The sequence below is a fragment of the Nomascus leucogenys genome, chromosome 2, assembly GCF_006542625.1.
Source record: "Nomascus leucogenys isolate Asia chromosome 2, Asia_NLE_v1, whole genome shotgun sequence".
Lineage (NCBI taxonomy): Eukaryota > Metazoa > Chordata > Mammalia > Primates > Hylobatidae > Nomascus > Nomascus leucogenys.
Window position 1 is genome coordinate 130,351,532 of NC_044382.1, and position 18,034 is coordinate 130,369,565.

The window sequence follows — 18,034 nt, forward strand, 5'->3', positions numbered from 1 at the left end:
GAAGATAATACTTCCTAGCTGAATTTTAAAGGTACACATAAATAATCTTACGTTGTTTTTGAAATGCTTCCACACATATTAGAAGTATATTAGGTAGGTGTGCAGTGTTCAGTATATTAGGTAGGTGTCCAGTGTTGAGTTTTCGCACCTTTAATAATAGTACCTCATCTATGGTGGAAGCAGATTTTGTTCGTCATATCTACCCTAAGTGTCTTTAGTAAATTAGGGCCAAATGAAAGCATTGGATTAAAGAATTAGTATTTGCTAAGTCATACTCTATGTGTATGTACAGATGTGCAAATATTTGATTGTTCAGACATTTAACTCACTATCCTTGCTTAATCATCTAAATATATTTTAAACTATACTCTTTTCTTCAGAAAAAAGGATATTATTTTATAGGGAATTTATCTCCTTTTTGTTATCAAATTGGTACATTTACAAATTGGAAGGATTTATAAAACCCTCATAATAATTTGATCTCTGGATTTGAATTCAATAAAACTAAGCACATTATAATTCTAATTAAAAATATATGGCTGGGTTTTTCTTTTTCTCAGTTAGCTGGGTTAGCTCTTTGGACTGCTTCCAATACAGTGAGTAATTATTTTCAATGTCTTCACATACATTTATATAAGCATTGATTTTTAAGCAAATTCTTAGTACATTTTTGCTTTTTTTTTTTCATTTTTCTTCTGTGTTAATAGACCTGGGATTTATTATACTGTCGTTCTAGTGAATAGATATCCCCAAATTGAGATCCTGGTTCTAAAAAGGCTGCATTGAAAATTATAAAACTGGACCTCATTAACGGAAGACACTAAGAACATCTTTGTAGCCATGAAGTGCTATAGAGAAAGGAAATTTTAAAGTAGCCAAGGCCCAAGTTGTGTAAAGTCGTGTGTGCCAATGTCTATCTCTTGTATAGCACAACAAATTGAAAAAATAATAATACAAATAAAAAGACCTAAGACCCTCTGAGATTGCTGGGTGGTCTTCATGGGAAATGCTTAGTTGAGTCCACTGAGGCAGCTTAATCAAAAGGGCACTAGGCATGAATCCTGTATAATGAAGTTAACATCTGGATAGATGTGGCATGTGGGGAAGAGGTCACCATCTTTTAATTAAGTGCAGATGTAGCCAAAGCTGGGGATAGCCATTAGCTTAGGTAATGGTTCTAAAATGTGATTCTGGGACCAGCAGAATCAGCATCACGTGGAAACTTATTACAATGCAAATTATTGGGCACCACCTTGACCTACTGAATCAGAAAGTCTGGGATTTGGACCCAGCAGTCTGTTTTAATAAGCCATCTGAGTGACTCTCATGTACTCTAAACTTTGAGAATAACTCATCTATGATTCCTCCAAAGTTTAATCCTCATGAACAATCAGAATGAAGCCAAGATAACTGACTGAAGATGTAGTCTTCAGTGATCCCCTGCATGCTGCTGTTGTGTCTGCTTCTCTCTAAAATGGCAATCAGGATTGTGATCTGTGTTCCATACATACTCAATAATAATTTCCAAACACATCCACTGTAGAAATTGAGTAATCTTTGCAAAATCAAAAATAAAGCATAACCATTTCAGGTGTGCCAAAAATTTGGAAGTTGGATTTGGATAGTTTCTTGTACATAACTGAGTAAGGGCTCCAGTTCCCAGATTATTCCATAGTTCCCTTCCAGAAGCCAGTGCAAGACACGGTTGTTTGGCTTAAGCCCATGCTCAACTTCCCAGTGCTTGAAATGTTTTCTTTTTCTTTCCAGATATTTTATTCTTATTTGGACCTCATTAGGTCATAGTTTTGTCCTTGTGGAATTGATAAGTTTTCATTTACAACAGGGAGCAAATCATATGTTCACTGAATGAACAGTATTCCAGTTCTCTTTTAAAAATTAGTTTGATTTTAACTCTCTTGCTCCCTCTTTTCTCTCCCTTAACCTCCAATTTCACTCAAGTTCCTGGTGGGATTATGAGGACAGATGAAAGAGAATAGGGAAATTCAACAGAGATGGTCATGGAAGCACTCTGAAGAGGTGTAAAATTGGTCAGGACTAGTTCTAGATCCCTGAGGAATCACCACACTGACTTCCACAATGGTTGAACTAGTTTACAGTCCCACCAACAGTGTAGAAGTGTTCCTATTTCTCCACATCCTCTCCAGCACCTGCTGTTTCCTGATTTTTTAATGATGGCCATTCTAACTGGTGTGAGATGGTATCTCACTGTGGTTTTGATTTGCATTTCTCTGATGGCCAGTGATGATGAGCATTTCTTCATGTGTTTTTTGGCTGCATAAATGTCTTCTTTTGAGAAGTGTCTGTTCATCTCCTTCGCCCACTTTTTGATGGGGTTGTTTGTTTTTTTCTTGTAAATTTGTTTGAGTTCATTGTAGATTCTGGATATTAGCCCTTTGTCAGATGAGTAGGTTGCAAAAATTTTCTCCCATTCTGTAGGTTGCCTGTTCACTCTGATGGTAGTTTCTTTTGCTGTGCAGAAGCTCTTTAGTTTAATTAGATCCCACTGTGGCAATTCCTCAGGGATCTAGAACTAGAAATACCATTTGACCTAGCCATCCCATTACTGGGTATATACCCAAAGGACTATAAATCATGCTGCTATAAAGACACATGCACACGTATGTTTATTGCGGCACTGTTCACAATAGCAAAGAGTTGGAACCAACCCAAATGTCCAACAACAATAGACTGGATTAAGAAAATGTGGCACATATACACCATGAATACTATGCAGCCATAAAAAATGATGAGTTCGTGTCCTTTGTAGGGACATGGATGAACCTGGAAAACATCATTCTCAGTAAACTATCACAAGGACAAAAAACCAAACACCGCATGTTCTCACTCATAGGTGGGAATTGGACAATGAGAACTCATGGACACAGGAAGGGTAACATCACACTCCGGGGACTGTTGTGGGGTTTGGGGAGTGGGGAGGGACAGCATTAGGAGATATACCTAATGCTAAATGACGAGTTAATGGGTGCAGGAAATCAACATGGCACATGGATACATAGGTAACAAACCTGCACATTGTGCACATGTACCCTAAAACCTAAAGTATAATAAAAAAAAAAAAAAAATTGGTCAGAACTGTCCTGAGGAATTGGTTTAGTTTCACGGGTGTTTGTCAATGCCATCTCAGTCTACACAAAATCTTTTGAGCTGGAAGGCTGTCTATTCTTCCTTCACAATGCAGAATTCTGATCTTCTTCTCTCAGAGGACTTCTATTTGAACAATTTCTTGCTGAGGTGGGTGTGATTTCACAAAGCAGCCCATTCCATTAAAACCCATTTGAAATACTGTACTTACAAAGTCTTTACTGAGACTGACATCGCTGATATTTCCTCCCAGATTTACCCTTGAAGTTAAATCCTCCTTTTACCTGCGGGATCTTTAGATTCTTAGAGAGGAAAGCTTTTTTCTCATCACCAAATTAGAAATTTCCTTAGCTGTATTGCATAAGACAGTTTCTCAACCACTGGTTTTCTTGGCTTCCTTACTCTGTCTTGGTATATTCCAGATAACCTGTGGCTTTTTAAAGAAGTGACACTCAGAACTGAATACAATATATTTTTTATTTGTGTATGTGTATGCATTTGTGTTTGCATGTATTTTTTTGTATTATACATTCTTTTCTCTTCTCCTGCACAGCTCCTGTGAGCATGGATTCTTTCCTTCTTCCAAAAAGAATTTTAAATGTTCAACTCATTTTAAATCACACACACAAGAGAGGGGTGGGAGGGAGACAGAGAGAGAGAGAGAGAAAGAGAGAGAGAGAGGAGAGAGAGAGAGAGAGAAAGAGAGATCAGATTTAAAGGTACATAAAATATGTATATCTGCCCTAGGCTTAAAAACTAGTCTCTCCAAGCTCTCAGGTTGAGTTATATGTTAGTTTGTTCTCAATATTTGGATTTCAGAAACCATGAAATGACCTCCAAATCACTTGCAAGATTTTAATGTATAAATTAAGGGGAAAAACTACAAAAAGACCAATCCTTACAGGGATTTTTCAGAGAAATCCTGAACTCTAGAATCAAGTTTTCTAAAACAGTGCCATCTTCCTTGCCTTTTTAATAAGACATTAAAATGGATGGTCATAATCCAATTTTCTTTGAAGGTGAAGTTGAAGACTTAAACCAACTGGCTATGGAATATGTTGTCTTATAGACTAGTTCAGGGATACCTGTGGGTAAGGTATGTTAGAGACACAAAGTCTATATACGTTTTGTTAATGATGATGATGATGATGATGTCTACCATTTCTGTTTAATCTCTCCTGGAAAGAAGGGTAATTCATTTGGAGTTAGGTTCATGAACATCCAAACGATACAATTTAGGGCTAGGGATGTCTGGAACTCTGACCTAGATGGTTCAAAGACATACCCATGATTCAGAGCAGTCCAGGGCAAGTCAGAAGAGCACTAGACTGGTTAGCAGGAAATGATTTGTGTTAGCTGGCTTTGCCTCTACTTAGTAGTGCATAACCTTGGATGGGATATTCCTGAGGTTTGCCATCTGTAAAATATGAAAGATAGGATTGCAAATTACAAATTATGGTGCATACCTTCTGCCTCCCTCACAGGTTGCAGTAAATAAATTGAGCTAAACAATGTTGAGGATGATTCTTAAAAATAAAATGCTTGACACAGAGGCAGTGTTGCTTTACCTTGTCATTTTGGCAAGTTGAAGTAGGAGAGAAAAATACTGGACTTAAAATCAGAAGCCCTGGTTGCATGAATTTGAGGCAATTACAGAACCTCCCTGAGCCTTGGTTTCCTTATCTCCACAAAAGAAATTTTAAAGACATTTGTCTCCCAACATCTGTGTGAGACTAAGTGAGCAAGTATATGTAATAGCACCCAGTCCTAAATCTTGATACAGAGTTTTCTTCACAAATTTTTCTGTGGGTGTTTCCTTCAGGACAGCAAGGAAGAAATGCAGGCTCTCCTCTAGGAGCTGGAGCAGGCTCAATATATTACATTGAAGTCCCTTGTTTGATATCAAACATTCACTTGTATTTTTACAAACATGCCACAAATTGGATATTCGAAGATGTGCTCTGTGTTCACTCTGGCTTTGGAAATACTCGCCTGACAATCCCTATTTATCACCCCACCCTCACCATCCCCCTTACAGGCCCCTTTGTAGAAGCAAAAATACAGCAATCAATGCTAAATCAATGTTATGCATCTTTCTGGACATTCTGTTCCAGAATTCTCACTTCCAGGCCTGTTCCCATACTGAAAGCACAGACAACTGGAACACTTCCTCCTGCCCCAACCACTCCCTCCGCATTCACACCTCCATCCTTCGTCTTTCAGCTTTGCCAGGCTGACTTCCCTTATCTCCAAGGTCTAGATTGGGTGCCTCAGCCTGCTGTGTATTTATTTGTCTTGGCGAACACCACATGATATTGTAATAGCCTGCCTTCTTGTTTGTCTCCCCTGGTACCATATACTCCATCCTGGTGTGGAGACTAGTGTAGGTCTTATCCACCACATGCATCCAGAATATTCCTTAAATGAAGAAGTGGATAAAGTCCACAGGGCTTGTGCTTTTTCTTTGTTCCTCATGTGTACTTCTTGGCTCTCCATCAGTTGCCTCTTTCCAGTAGAAATTTCTTGCCTCTATCATTTTTCTGCTTCAAGATGAGGCATTTACTGACTGCCATGCTTCTGGCCACTGTTGAATCAAAGAGTGAAAGAAACCAAATCCAACATTTGGAATGAGTTGCCTCCTTGCCAGCCAAGCTACTGAGCCAGCTGGGGACAACGTTTCTACCCAGACCTTCTAGCACTTATTTTGTGATCATTTTAAGTTTTTATATTGAAGAAAGTAAGCCCAATATTGATGTCCAGGCTTTCAAATTGAAAATTTTTCCCAGTACAAATTTGGCAGGCATGCGTGTGTGTGTGTGTGTGTGTGTGTGTGTAGGGGTGCAGGGAGCGGCTGTGTTTTCCCAAGTGCTGGTATATTAAAGGGTAAATAAATAAGTTATAATGCAAATCCATTGAAGTTACCTCATCACCGAATGTACTCTCCTCATTTATTTTGACAAATCCAACTTACTTTTGATTACCAGGCCTCATAGTATACTGGTAAATGGAGCAATAGCGACTTTGGCAGAAAAGGAGAAATCTGTGTAACATGAGCCTTCAGAATGAGTCCAAGCTGACTCCTTGTAAAATGGAGTGAGGCAATACATTTTTAAAAATTTTTCAGTAGAACAATTTATGTGATATGTGACTGTAGTCACAAATCAATGTGCCTTTTATGAGCCAAGCACACCAGAATGCATACACTAAAATGAGTGTAGTTTCTCAAGGAAATTTTGTTGGCCAGTATAAGCTTTTTCCAGTGATGCTGCCATTATGCAACAGATTTTTGGAAGTCTTCATTTGGAATTATTTTCAAAGTCAGTTTTCCAGTCACAACAAAAAAATTAAAAATATCACCTGAATATCATAATACAAGGAGGCTATTTTTTAAATTGCTGGTCTATTTTTTTATTATGCAATGTGGTTCTCAGTTATTTTGAGCTCTCTCCCAAAAGGAAACTTCCATGGAAGGTAGCAGTTGAGCCATGACTGAGGTCACTCATGAGAAGGTGACATGGTGTTGATAGACCCATTAGGGGCATAAGCCCCTCACACACACTTTAATAGGCACTGGAGGGACTTCTGTTCTTGGCAGTTTATCAAAACTCTGTGAGAGTAGGAAGAGTCCTACAAACATTGAGTATAGTTGATGCTGTTTGTTTTGTTCCGAAAGCCGGGCATCACTTTGGAGTTTGAGTAAGGTTTCTCCCAGTGCTGTGGGCACATCCAAAGAAGGGAGCCAAGCTGTCATTAGCAGCTTCTGCACAGCATATAGTTCCCAGCAGCCCAGCCCTGTGTCCCCACATTCTAATCTGTTTATTCTTTCCTTCTGTATCAATTTTCCTACCCAAATTGGGAGAGCTAAACCATTGAAAAATGTTTCCTTTACCTTTCTGTACTCACCCTCCCTGGCATCTCATCTCTCCCCACTTCAAAAAAAAAAAAAAAAAAACAATTAAAACACATAACATACCTGCCTAAATAAATAACAAATCAAGAATTGCCAATGCCAGTAAAAAGAAATGGGATGATTTCAATCCGTGGACAATACTCATGGTGGACAGATCTTAAAAGAGGTGTGCTGTGAGGAGAGGGGCTTACATGCAAAAGAAAGCCCTCGGAAGGCCTTAGAAAACCTGGGAACAAGTGATTGTAGCTTGTAGGGTCAGGGCTGATGGCATGGGGGAGAAATTCAGATTCACAAATGACTAAGTCCTGAGATCCAAAAGGGGCCTATGATGCATAGCAATAAAAATCCTATATAAAGGATTTTTGTTTGTTTGTTTGTTTGTTTTTTGCGACAGAGTCTCGTTCCGTCACCCAGACTGGAATGCAATGGTATGATCTCGGCTCACTGCAACCTCCACCTCCCGGGTTCAAGTGATTCTCCTGCCTCAGCCTCCCGTGTAGCTGGGACTACAGGTGCCCACCACCACGCCCGGCTAATGTTTTGCATTTTTAGTAGAGATGGGGTTTCATTGTGTTAGCCAGGATGGTCTCCTGACCTCGTGATCCATCCACCTCGGCCTCCCAAAGTGTTGGGATTACAGGTGTGAGTCACCACGCCTGACCCTACATAAAGGATTTTAAGCTGGCCTGCCCTTTCTGGAAAGCGTAAAAAATGTATTTTGCTTAGGTATAAACCCATTCTTATTGGCCTCAGTAGGTTGGCTCTCTTGCCTCTCAGCTGCTGGTTTGGGCCAGACAGAGGATGGCTTCAGGACTTTTTCTGGGTTTGCACTTGGCACGGCTTCCTCCCTTTGCCTGGAGTCACAGCAGTGAAGTGTCACCATGTAACTCCACACCAATCACACAAAGCAAGAAGAAGCCTTCCTTCCTCCAGTTGTAAAGTGAAAGAAACATAATCCCCACCTCATAACATTTTATTATGTTTGCAAAGGTTTTCTTTTCCTAGTACTAAGACATAAAATGGACATTCTGTGAAAGCACAAATTGTGATGTGCCAATAGTTTATTTGTAGGAAATTTTATTTTGTTGCTGTTGTGGTATGAGAATTTAAAATGATCTTAGAATACAGATTAAATCTTAGAATACAAATGAAGTCAACATTTTTGGCAGGAGGCACCAATACAAAATTGGGGGTAATGGTTGTACTTATTGTTTAATACTGAATTCCTTTGAAGGGTCAAACACTCAAATGTCCCCAAGGCATGTCGGTGAGTAGAGCAGCCTCGGAGGGGCTCCGGGAAAATGGGGAACACAGGCCCCATGGACAGGTAGGAGCAGCTGCGACTTAGCTCCAGCCAGTTGTTGCCATGGGGACTGCAGACCCCTGTTGCCAGAGCTTCAGGTATTTAAAGCAAAGCCAGAAATCCAGAATTTTATGTGAAATCACCCAAGGTCTGCAAGTTGGCAACTGATTCCATTTTTTTTTTTTTTTAACACTGCTGGGGTCAAACAAATCACATCTGTGGGCCAGATTCAGCTCACAGGCCTCCAATGCATGCCCTCTGTAGCTGTGCTTTCTGTTAGAGCATGTTTGCCATGGGTCTGAAAGAAGGCTTATTGGTTTCCATAGTGGATTGCTGTGCAGAGTGGGAGGTGTCAGAAGAGCAGGATGAGAAAAGCGACCACAGTTCACCTCAGTGTCCTTATCATGTTTGATCATTTGCAGCAGCTACTCTAACCTGACCTTATTGCTTCCAATCTCGTCACTGATTCCTTAGAAAAGAGTGCCTGAGAGTGCCAGAGGCTTGGTGGAAGGGCAGATGAGAGAAGAGGAGGCATTGTATTGGCCACTGGGACAACTGCAGACTCACTCTTACCTGTAAAGAAGCGGTTAATGTTGGGGAATGTAGTCAGGATTGGAAAACCACGGGGATTTCTACACATTATAATTGAGAATGTAAATATTCTTAAAGTGGCACCCTGAAAGAGACAAGCATTGAAACCAGACAAAATAAATTGGGTCATAAACAGAATGAGACATCTTAAAGGAGATGGCATGTGGAGGCCTGCTGGGAAGTAGAGGCAAACTCCAGATGCCTAGGACCCTTAGTCTAAGGTGGGGTCATCTAACCCACAGAAATAAATATGGGCAGTGGCCCAAGACTTCCTATAACGAGCTGCACCTGTTTTAAGTCTTGTGTTCTTGCCTGTAGAATCACGAACCTTACTACCATCCTGCAAGTGCAAATAGAAAGATTCCTGTTGTGATGCCATGAGTTATTATCTGCTGGTTATATTCTGTTGGAATGGCTACACTCAACTGGATATTGCTGTCTATATTGTTGAAGCACCTCAAACAGGGGTGCATGGTTATTTGTTAATTTGCTTAATTAAGACATGTTCATCCACATTTTATAGTTTCATTTATTTAAAGATCCATTTGGTCCCCAGCCCCGATGCATGTTTCTCTGCTTCATCTCCCCATATTTTCATGTTCCTGCTGATGTTTGTACCATATCTTGACACCCAGCATCATCTTTGTGTTGTTCACCAAGGCCATGGGAACAGAGTCTGTAAGTCAATAGTTCATCACGGAGTACAGATTTAGTGAAAAGAAATTGGATTGGAAGAAAGTCTCCTAGTGAACACGCTAGTATCCAAAGAGTCTGGATTGTATCAGAATCCATCACAGTAGAAGAGAATGTAGTTTTGAGTAATTTCCAAGCAGAGTACGTATATTTTCCTCTGAAAATCTTTGTGAATTGAAGAAAAGTGACATTTTTATACCAAGCAATTTGTTTGATAACCTATTTTCAGGTTTCTACAAATAATAAAATTTCTGATTTTAAATATGTTTTACAAATACAAGTTGGTTTTCTTTTCATTGTAAGCCTTACTGTGATTTCAGAAGAATTTTTAACATTTGCTAAATGAATAATCTCATTTAAACATGGAAGTAACATCCTAATCCTTTCTTGGATGGACTCTGTATCTATTGTAATTAAGACTTTAAAAATGGTGTATACATATGTTTATCATAATTATACCATTTGTAGAGCTTAAAAAAGAAAGAATGGCTCAACATGAGGGAAAAAAATGCCTTCAGAACAAATTTCCTTTTAAAAAGTAGGTCTTTTTACACTTTCAGTCTTGTATCAGGAGGCCCATTTTCATCAGGCTAGATGTATTTTCACTTTCCAGTAATGCACTCCTTACTGTTCAGCAAGGTACATCTTGATTAGAGAATCAAAGAGGGCAAAATGAATTATTTCAGATACTCAAATCTGGGTACGTAAGATAATTTTTACAATAAGAAAGACAAGTTGCAGGAAGCAGAAGCTGATTTTGCTATCTGAGAGTTGGCGCTGCAGAAGATAACTGCACACCAAGGCGCCGTCAGGAGATCTATATTTCTGCTCTTGACATCTGTAGGTGCCGCTGCTGCCACTGATGGGGATGATGATAAGTGATAGGAAAATGAAGTGGGAGGTAATGTATCTTACTGTGACAGATTTAAAGGATTGCCCCAGGCAGCCCTGAGGCAAGAGCTGACTGAAGACGTTCTGGGGCCTGCATCAGGTCACTATGGCACAGTCAGGCAAAGCTGTTTGAGGCAGAGGGCAGTGCAATAACTCTGAGGTTGAAATCTGCACTTAGATCCTCTTTCTTTCTTCCTTTTTGAGGGGTGAACTGGAGATTGTGCTACAAATTCTAAACTATCCATTACTCTTGGTTAGTGGTCTCTATCTTGTGTTATTCCTGTGGAGATGCAGTATTCATTGCTCCACGTACAACACCCAAGGATATGCCCACAGGAAACATTTGAAAATGGCTTTCCTAAGATTTCCAGGCTGGCTCCCCGTTTTCCAAAGCCCTGCCTTTTACCCTGGCTGTGGTAAGAGTCAGTGTGAATTCTAATATTGATTCTAGGGGGAGATTCTGACCCAAGTTACTGCTCTGGCAAAGACAAACAGGAGACATATCAAATAAAGCAAAGGACTTTGAGTGCCCACTGGGGAGCCACACTGGGGACCATGGATACGCTGTGTTTGCTGCTTCTAGAAAGCCAGGCTGCGGACAGTTGAAGGGAGGAAATGTGCTCCAAGGCAACACTAGCACCCAATAACCCTTCTCATCTTATTTGTTTAAATATAGACATTATTTTTGGTTGTAAAACAGCTAATTTTTTTGCCTTTGTTTTCTGCTTCTGTCTTGTTCAGGAATTTATAAGTATTTGACCGTACTCAAAATGTGCAAGGAAGAATAATGGAAGCCCCTGAATACCTTGATTTGGATGAAATTGACTTTAGTGATGACATATCTGTAAGTACTACTGTATATAAGAAATGCTTTCAAGATAATCTGCCTTCAACTTCATAGCCTACTTTCTCCATTATAGTCTATATATCCTCAACTTTTCTGACTACATTTAGAAATTCACAGCAGAAATCCTGTGTGGCAGACTTGGTGTGGCTTGGGGGGATCTCTTAGACCAAGAAGTGAATCTTCCCTAAGTGTGTGTTTTGGAAGATGAGTCGTTTAACTTCACTGAGCCTTTCATTCCTAATGTGTTCCAATGTTGTCAAAACTATTGATTGAGTATACTTATAAAATGTAGCCACTTTCATAAAGCTAATTCCAAATTCTCTTATGTGGCTGGCTATTCCACAGCCAGCATTTTCTAGAGTTCACAGGGACATTGAGTAAAGAATAGCCAAGTTGGAATTTATTAAATGATGAACAATAAAAAGAATCTTTCCAATCACTGTATATATCAAAGCACAGATTGTAAGCTTGTTGGGAATATTAAGGAAAATTCGTGCAGTGATAAGGACTGGACTAGCTGACTTTTGAGGTCCTGCTTAATCCTATAATGCTGTGGGCTGATGAGTCTCTTAATTCCCATAACAGCCACAAACTTCCTCCTGCTTAAATCAGGACTGCTTGCAATGGATTGTCCACGTGCACCTTGCTTTGAGCTGCTTGTGCCTTATCCGGGACCACATAATCAATTCTGCTACACTAGCAAACATGTTGGCCTGGAGTGCCCCAGCAAAGTCGGCTAACTCTTAGAGTATGTGATGAGAACGTTGCTGTTTCTGAGCTAGACATATAACTTTTCTTTCCAGGACCCTCAAGTTCACAACTTCTAACCTTACCTTCCATGGATCTCTCAGGGCCTGGAGCTTTGGGTCACCACTCAAAGTCATCGCTTTAAAATTGTCTCAAAATGGTGAACTTACTTTATCATGCCTCTGGCAGTTGTTTATTCATCTACTGTACTCCTTACCTTGAAGTAAAATATGCATACTGTACACAACAATTGGATTACTGAGATGAGTTTGATAAATCACCTATTTTATACAACCTTGGATGAGTCTTTTTTTTTTGTACCAGAGAAATGTGAATTCAACATTTGCCTATTTCAGCTTCCAGACAATTTTTATTAGTCCTCATTAAAACCAGTGTGGAGTGAGCTTCTTCCTTCCCATGATATATTTTTGTCTGTCTGTGTGTCTGTCTGTCTGTCTGCCTGTCTGCCCCTCTCTCTCTCTCTCTCTCTCTCTCTCTCTCTCTCTCTCTCTTTCTGTTTCTCTTTCTCTCTCTAAGTCACTATGCTTGACTTGGAAGTATTCAAAGCAAGGTTCTTTTATGATCACTCCCCTCACAGCCATTGTGGGAAAAAGCAAGGAATGTGAATGATAGCATGGGTGTATGTAGGTAAGATGGAAGGTGTTGTAGAAAGGGAAACTATGTTATGATTGGGAGTTAGGTGGTAGCTCTCCGTACTTTGATAATAATGTTGTGTTTTAAAAGCAAAGGCTTTGAAAGCAGCCAGCCGGCTCCTACCTTGTTCTGACTTTTGCTGGCTGAATAGCACATTAACCTCACCTTTCTGAGATACACTTTAGGTTGTTTTGACGATTGAGTAAAATAATAATATATGTGAAACACTTAGCTTGGCACACAGTAAGTTGCTCTTAAAAATGGTAGCTTTTGTTATTATTTCACTGAATAATACAATAATATTTATATGACCAATGGTGAAGAAAGAACTCAAGGGAAAACACTAGGCATAAAGTCAAGATTTTTTTTTAAATACAACAGAACAGTTGTATTTACAGAAGAATCATCTGGCAGCAGCCCATAATTTTGATGAATTGGGAATCTCCACTTGAAAGATAATAAAATATATTAAGCAATAACTAAAACCATTTAGCAAACTAGGCTACAGGATTATGTAATAGTTGAGTGTCTATAACTTGACCACTCTAAAACATAAACAAAGATATCCATCTGTAATTGTGTAACTGCACCCAAAATTTCCCTCTTAAACACGTTTCGATTGTTTGGTTCTTTAACCTGCATTTAAACTTACATCAGATTTTGAAATTGCATAGATTTGAAATTCTATGAAATTTCATAGTAATTAATGAAATAATAATAATGGCTAATGTTTATTGAACATTTACCATGGGACAGGCATTATCTTGGTTAATCCTCACAGCAGTCTTCTAAAGTGACTGTTATTATCTTCATTTTACAGATGAGGAAACTGCATCATGAAGATTTTATATAATTTGTCCAGGGTCACCCAGCTGGTTAGGTGTATTCTGTCTCCAGAGTATTTACTTTTAGCCACAACACTTTACTGCTTCTCCAGGATGAATATAGTTTATTGCAGTGATTCACATCAGGGGCAATTTTACTTGCCCCACCCCTACTCCAGAAACATTTAATAATACCAGGAGACATATTTTGTTGTCATACCGGGGAGTTGCTGCTAGCATCTAATGGGTAGAGACCAGAGAGGCTTCTAAACATCCTGCAATGCACAGCACAATCCCCTACAACAAGAATTGTCTAGCCCAAAATGTCAGTAGTACTGAGGATAAGAAATCCTAGTCTATTTAAATCCACTTGAAACTGAAGACACTCTACTTTGGCAACCTCTACAACATAGATTATGTTATCATAATTTAGTGTGATCCAGACTTCATACCTTAGCAAAGCCAGAATCATATTGTTCTAACTTAATGATTACATGGAAAAAGAACTGGAGACAACCTCTTAAATACTGAAATGATTGTTCTCAGGCTGTTTAGGTAAGCTAGGAGCAATGAATGTTACAGCTTCTTTAAGGGCTAAATGGGGATTATTCAAATGCTAAAAATGAAAAAATGAAGATGTGTTTAACGTGCTAATTCACTGTCATAAAAAGAAATGTAGTTTCCCATGAACATGCATTTTTTTTTTTTGATACCAGAAACCTCCATCTCTGACAGCCCCTAAGCCTCTTTCCTGGTTAATTGGCAGGAGGGGGAGGAAACTGCACATTACACCTGAAAAAGATGTTTATGAAAAAGATGCCCAGTTTCAAACTCTTCTCTTTACTCTCCAGCTATAGCCCTATTACATAGTCTAGGCTTTCTGTTCCATGGTTTTTTCCTGTGGTCATGAGCCTGGTTCTTGTTTTAATTAAAACATAAGCTGTATATTGGTAGAAAAAACAACTAGAACTTATTTTGCCTTTACTTAATGAGAGAAAACACAGCAGCTAATTTATTTTGAAGTTTCCCAGACTAGAAAATAATGCACATCCTTTGCAAAACACAAAGTTTAAACTATACATTCTTGTAATCCTGCCATCTAAAAGGGCAGAACATTCTGCAATAGCTGCAGGTCTGCAAGGGAGAGATGATGACACATAAGCACAAAGGTTTAAAGCAGGGTTTTTCTGTCACCGTGAATGGGTTCACAGATTTCTCTCTTCCTATGGAAGCCAGATCCCTATGTCTTAAAAACAAAAACCCTCTGGAATTCTTTGGAGCTGTGGTGTATTTATTTTATTAAGAGGCCAGTGTGGTGCTCTTAAAAATAGTTTCACACACAGGACTAAATAAAGCAGAGGCTGAACTCTGGATCTCCTGAGGAGCTCACTCACAGCCACCATCCACCAATGTTGGCTGTGCTGCACACTGAGATAAACTATTTAACTAAGTTATCTTGTTCAAGCCTCATACATCAGCTTTGCCTGTTTTTATTCCTTTTGGCAGATGAGAAAACTGAGGCTTAGAGAGCTTGTCTGACATTCACAAGGTTACAGGGCCAGGACCTAAATGCAGAACTATTTGGCTGCCTTACTCCTCCCCATCTATGCAACTTAGCTGAGTAGTAGTTTCTCTAGACCAGTCACCTCACCCATCACTATCCCTGATTGGCACTGTAGTGATTACAAATTATTTTTTGGAAGTAAAGGGATTGATAGACATTATAAATAAGTAAAATGAAACCAGCTAATGAGAACTTAAGCAAATCTTTTAATTTTACTGTACCTCAACATTCCCATCTGTTAAATGGTAATACCTCAACCTATCACCCTGAATTTATACACATACACTCACACATGCACATAGCCACATATGTACACATATATACATGTAAGTATTTACACATACAGACATATATACACACATACAAATAGAAGTAAGAGAAATATTCTGTTGCCTTTCTATATAACTCTGACTGCAACCTTGATGAAAGTTGACTTTTTTGGCAATTGCATAAACTATTTTTTGTACAGGTCAAATGAGATCAAGATAATAAGTATCCTTCCACTTTTCAATCCTCTTTGATCAAAGCCTTTGCAACCTAGAGTAATGGCAAAAAATTATGTGGGTTCATTTTCCTAAGGTGCTTGAACCACTGTCTGATAGAAAAATTGATTCTTATGGTAAAATAATCTCACTTTCAGTGAGTTTTCATATCTTTCTATCTGTGCAGATATTTTTATATCCGTGCAGCATTTTTACTAAAAATGCCTGCCCCCTTCTGTTTTGTGTGCATCACCTTTTACTCCATTCAATCCTCTGATGCTTTCCCAGATTTTGTTACATTTTGAGAAAGACTCATTTCAAGTAGACTCAGGCAATGAGCTGGCATGGGCAAGAAATACAGCTTAGATGTGAAAAAGAGTATAAAGGTATTCAAGGTACAAAGAACCTGGCCTCCCCTTCTCTCTACCGTAAGATGGACCCTATTGTACTTTCTTCTGTACCTTCTAGAAGGTGACCAACACTTTCATGTGGCCTCTGAGTGGTTCAGTCCCTTTTTCACTGTCTCTGTCTGTAAGCCCTGCCCTTCCTAGCGGTCGCCCTGTTCTTATCTATATGGAAACTTTGTTTTGTGCTTCTCAGTGTGATCTAGTTCCAGGAACTGTCCAGAATACCTCAGCTTTATGCAGTGTGTTTTTGTAATATCCTGCATTCGAGGCTAAATTGCCTCTCATTCTTCCCTTCTCCAGCTCAGCATCGGTAGAAACCTCACACCTTGTTCTAACATCATATGCCATATGCGTTATCTTGTTTTTCTTAATACCTGCCAGGAAATGAATTAGGAATCATCTAATCCAGAAAATATGAGTTATATCTTGATATTCTATTGTTAGTGTTAGACCCCAGGACTAGAATCTAGGTTCCCAAACTCCAAATCTTGGACTGGACACCTCTGCCAGAGAAGGTAGAGAATAATTCTACAAATAGAGTGGTTTCTAAGAAGAATGAGCAACCGCTGGATTTTTTAAAATTTTCCATTTTACTCTGCAGATAGTCCTGGAAGTTCTTATCTTGCCTGAAAGTCAATAGAAATTATTAGATTGACTCTGCAGATTATTGACAAAAACTGTTCACCTTTTCATCACAATTAGCTTTTATGCCAATGTAGTCAATAAGCATTTACTAAACATTAACAGAGTACCAGACTTGGTTCTAAGCTTGGGGTGAATGACACAGACTTGCTATGCTCTCAAAGTGTGTATAGTATGCTATATTAATAACTAAGCACATTGTGAAATGTCAGGTTAACTTCATGGTGGGTCACATTTGATTATAGTACTAAACTCCATTCTTGGCAATGAGTCCTTGTATTTTGACAGTGATTGATTATTGGCTGACAATTAAAAGTAGACTATCATTGAAGTTGAACAAGGTTTATGACTGGCCATCTGCTCTACTTTAACATACTTTTTTCTTGTAATTCTTTTGTCATTTGTAATTTTTGCTTCTATAATTATGATTACTTTGGCTTCATTTTAAAATGCTGGTTTGGTACTTTTAAATATAAATAATAATATGATTGCTAACATTTATTGAACACTTAACTGTGCATCAGATACTCTTCCCAGGTTTTATATTACTAGTTCATAATCTTCCTGGACACACCCTAATGAAGGTACAGTCAGAACCTTGTTTTTACCAGTGAAGAGACTGATATACAAAGGTTAACTAAGATTAATTAGCTAGAAAATGGTGAAGTCAGGATATAATGCAGGTAGTCTGACTCTAGAATCCATGTTTGTAACCACTGCATTGAAAATTACGTCTGCTGGGCCCCATGGTCACCTCTGGTTTTCCCAGTTCAGGTAGGTCTCTTCTCCATCCATGTCCACTTCTTGTTATATAATATAAGGAGGTCATTCAATACTGTGATCTCACCACATTTACCAAGTGGATCTTCATCTCTTGCCTGACTACACATTATATTAATTAAATTAACATTGCAATAGAGTAGTTCCTGATGCACTCTTAAAATGATCAAAAGAGTTACTGAGTTTTCTCAAATACCAACCACAAACAATGTCTTAGCATAAAAGAATTTTAAAAAAAAACCTCTTAGAATGAAGATATGATAAAAATAAGGTACCAGAGGAAAATTCAAATTTATTTGAAAATAGGATTAGTTATAATAATTTCCATTAATGGACCCCAAATGGTGGGAAGAAATGTATTTGAAGCAGAGTCTAATAGAGGTATGAAAGTGTGGATCACCAGTATCTGTACTATGTAGAGGTGGTGGTTGAAAGTGGGGTTATAGTTAAGGTCATCTGTGAAAACATGGAATGTGGAAAGAGAAGAATATTCAAAAGATTGAACTGTGCAGAAGTGTATTCCATGTAGTGGGGTCTGGAAAAAGAGGTTTCTACAAAAGAAACTAGAAAGAAATT

General features: G+C 38.7%; 1 protein-coding gene across 4 annotated transcripts in view; it reads left to right on the forward strand.

The window, feature by feature from the left end:
• Nucleotides 1-18,034, forward strand: part of SNCAIP (synuclein alpha interacting protein) — a 150,000-nt gene that overhangs the window by 65,748 nt on the left and 66,218 nt on the right. For all 4 annotated transcript variants that reach the window (XM_030818247.1, XM_030818241.1, XM_030818253.1 and 1 more), the window contains exon 2: nt 11,253-11,355. In XM_030818247.1, the coding sequence (XP_030674107.1) occupies nt 11,299-11,355 (57 nt within the window). In that variant the 5' untranslated portion in view covers nt 11,253-11,298. The remainder of the gene's footprint in view (nt 1-11,252; nt 11,356-18,034) is intronic.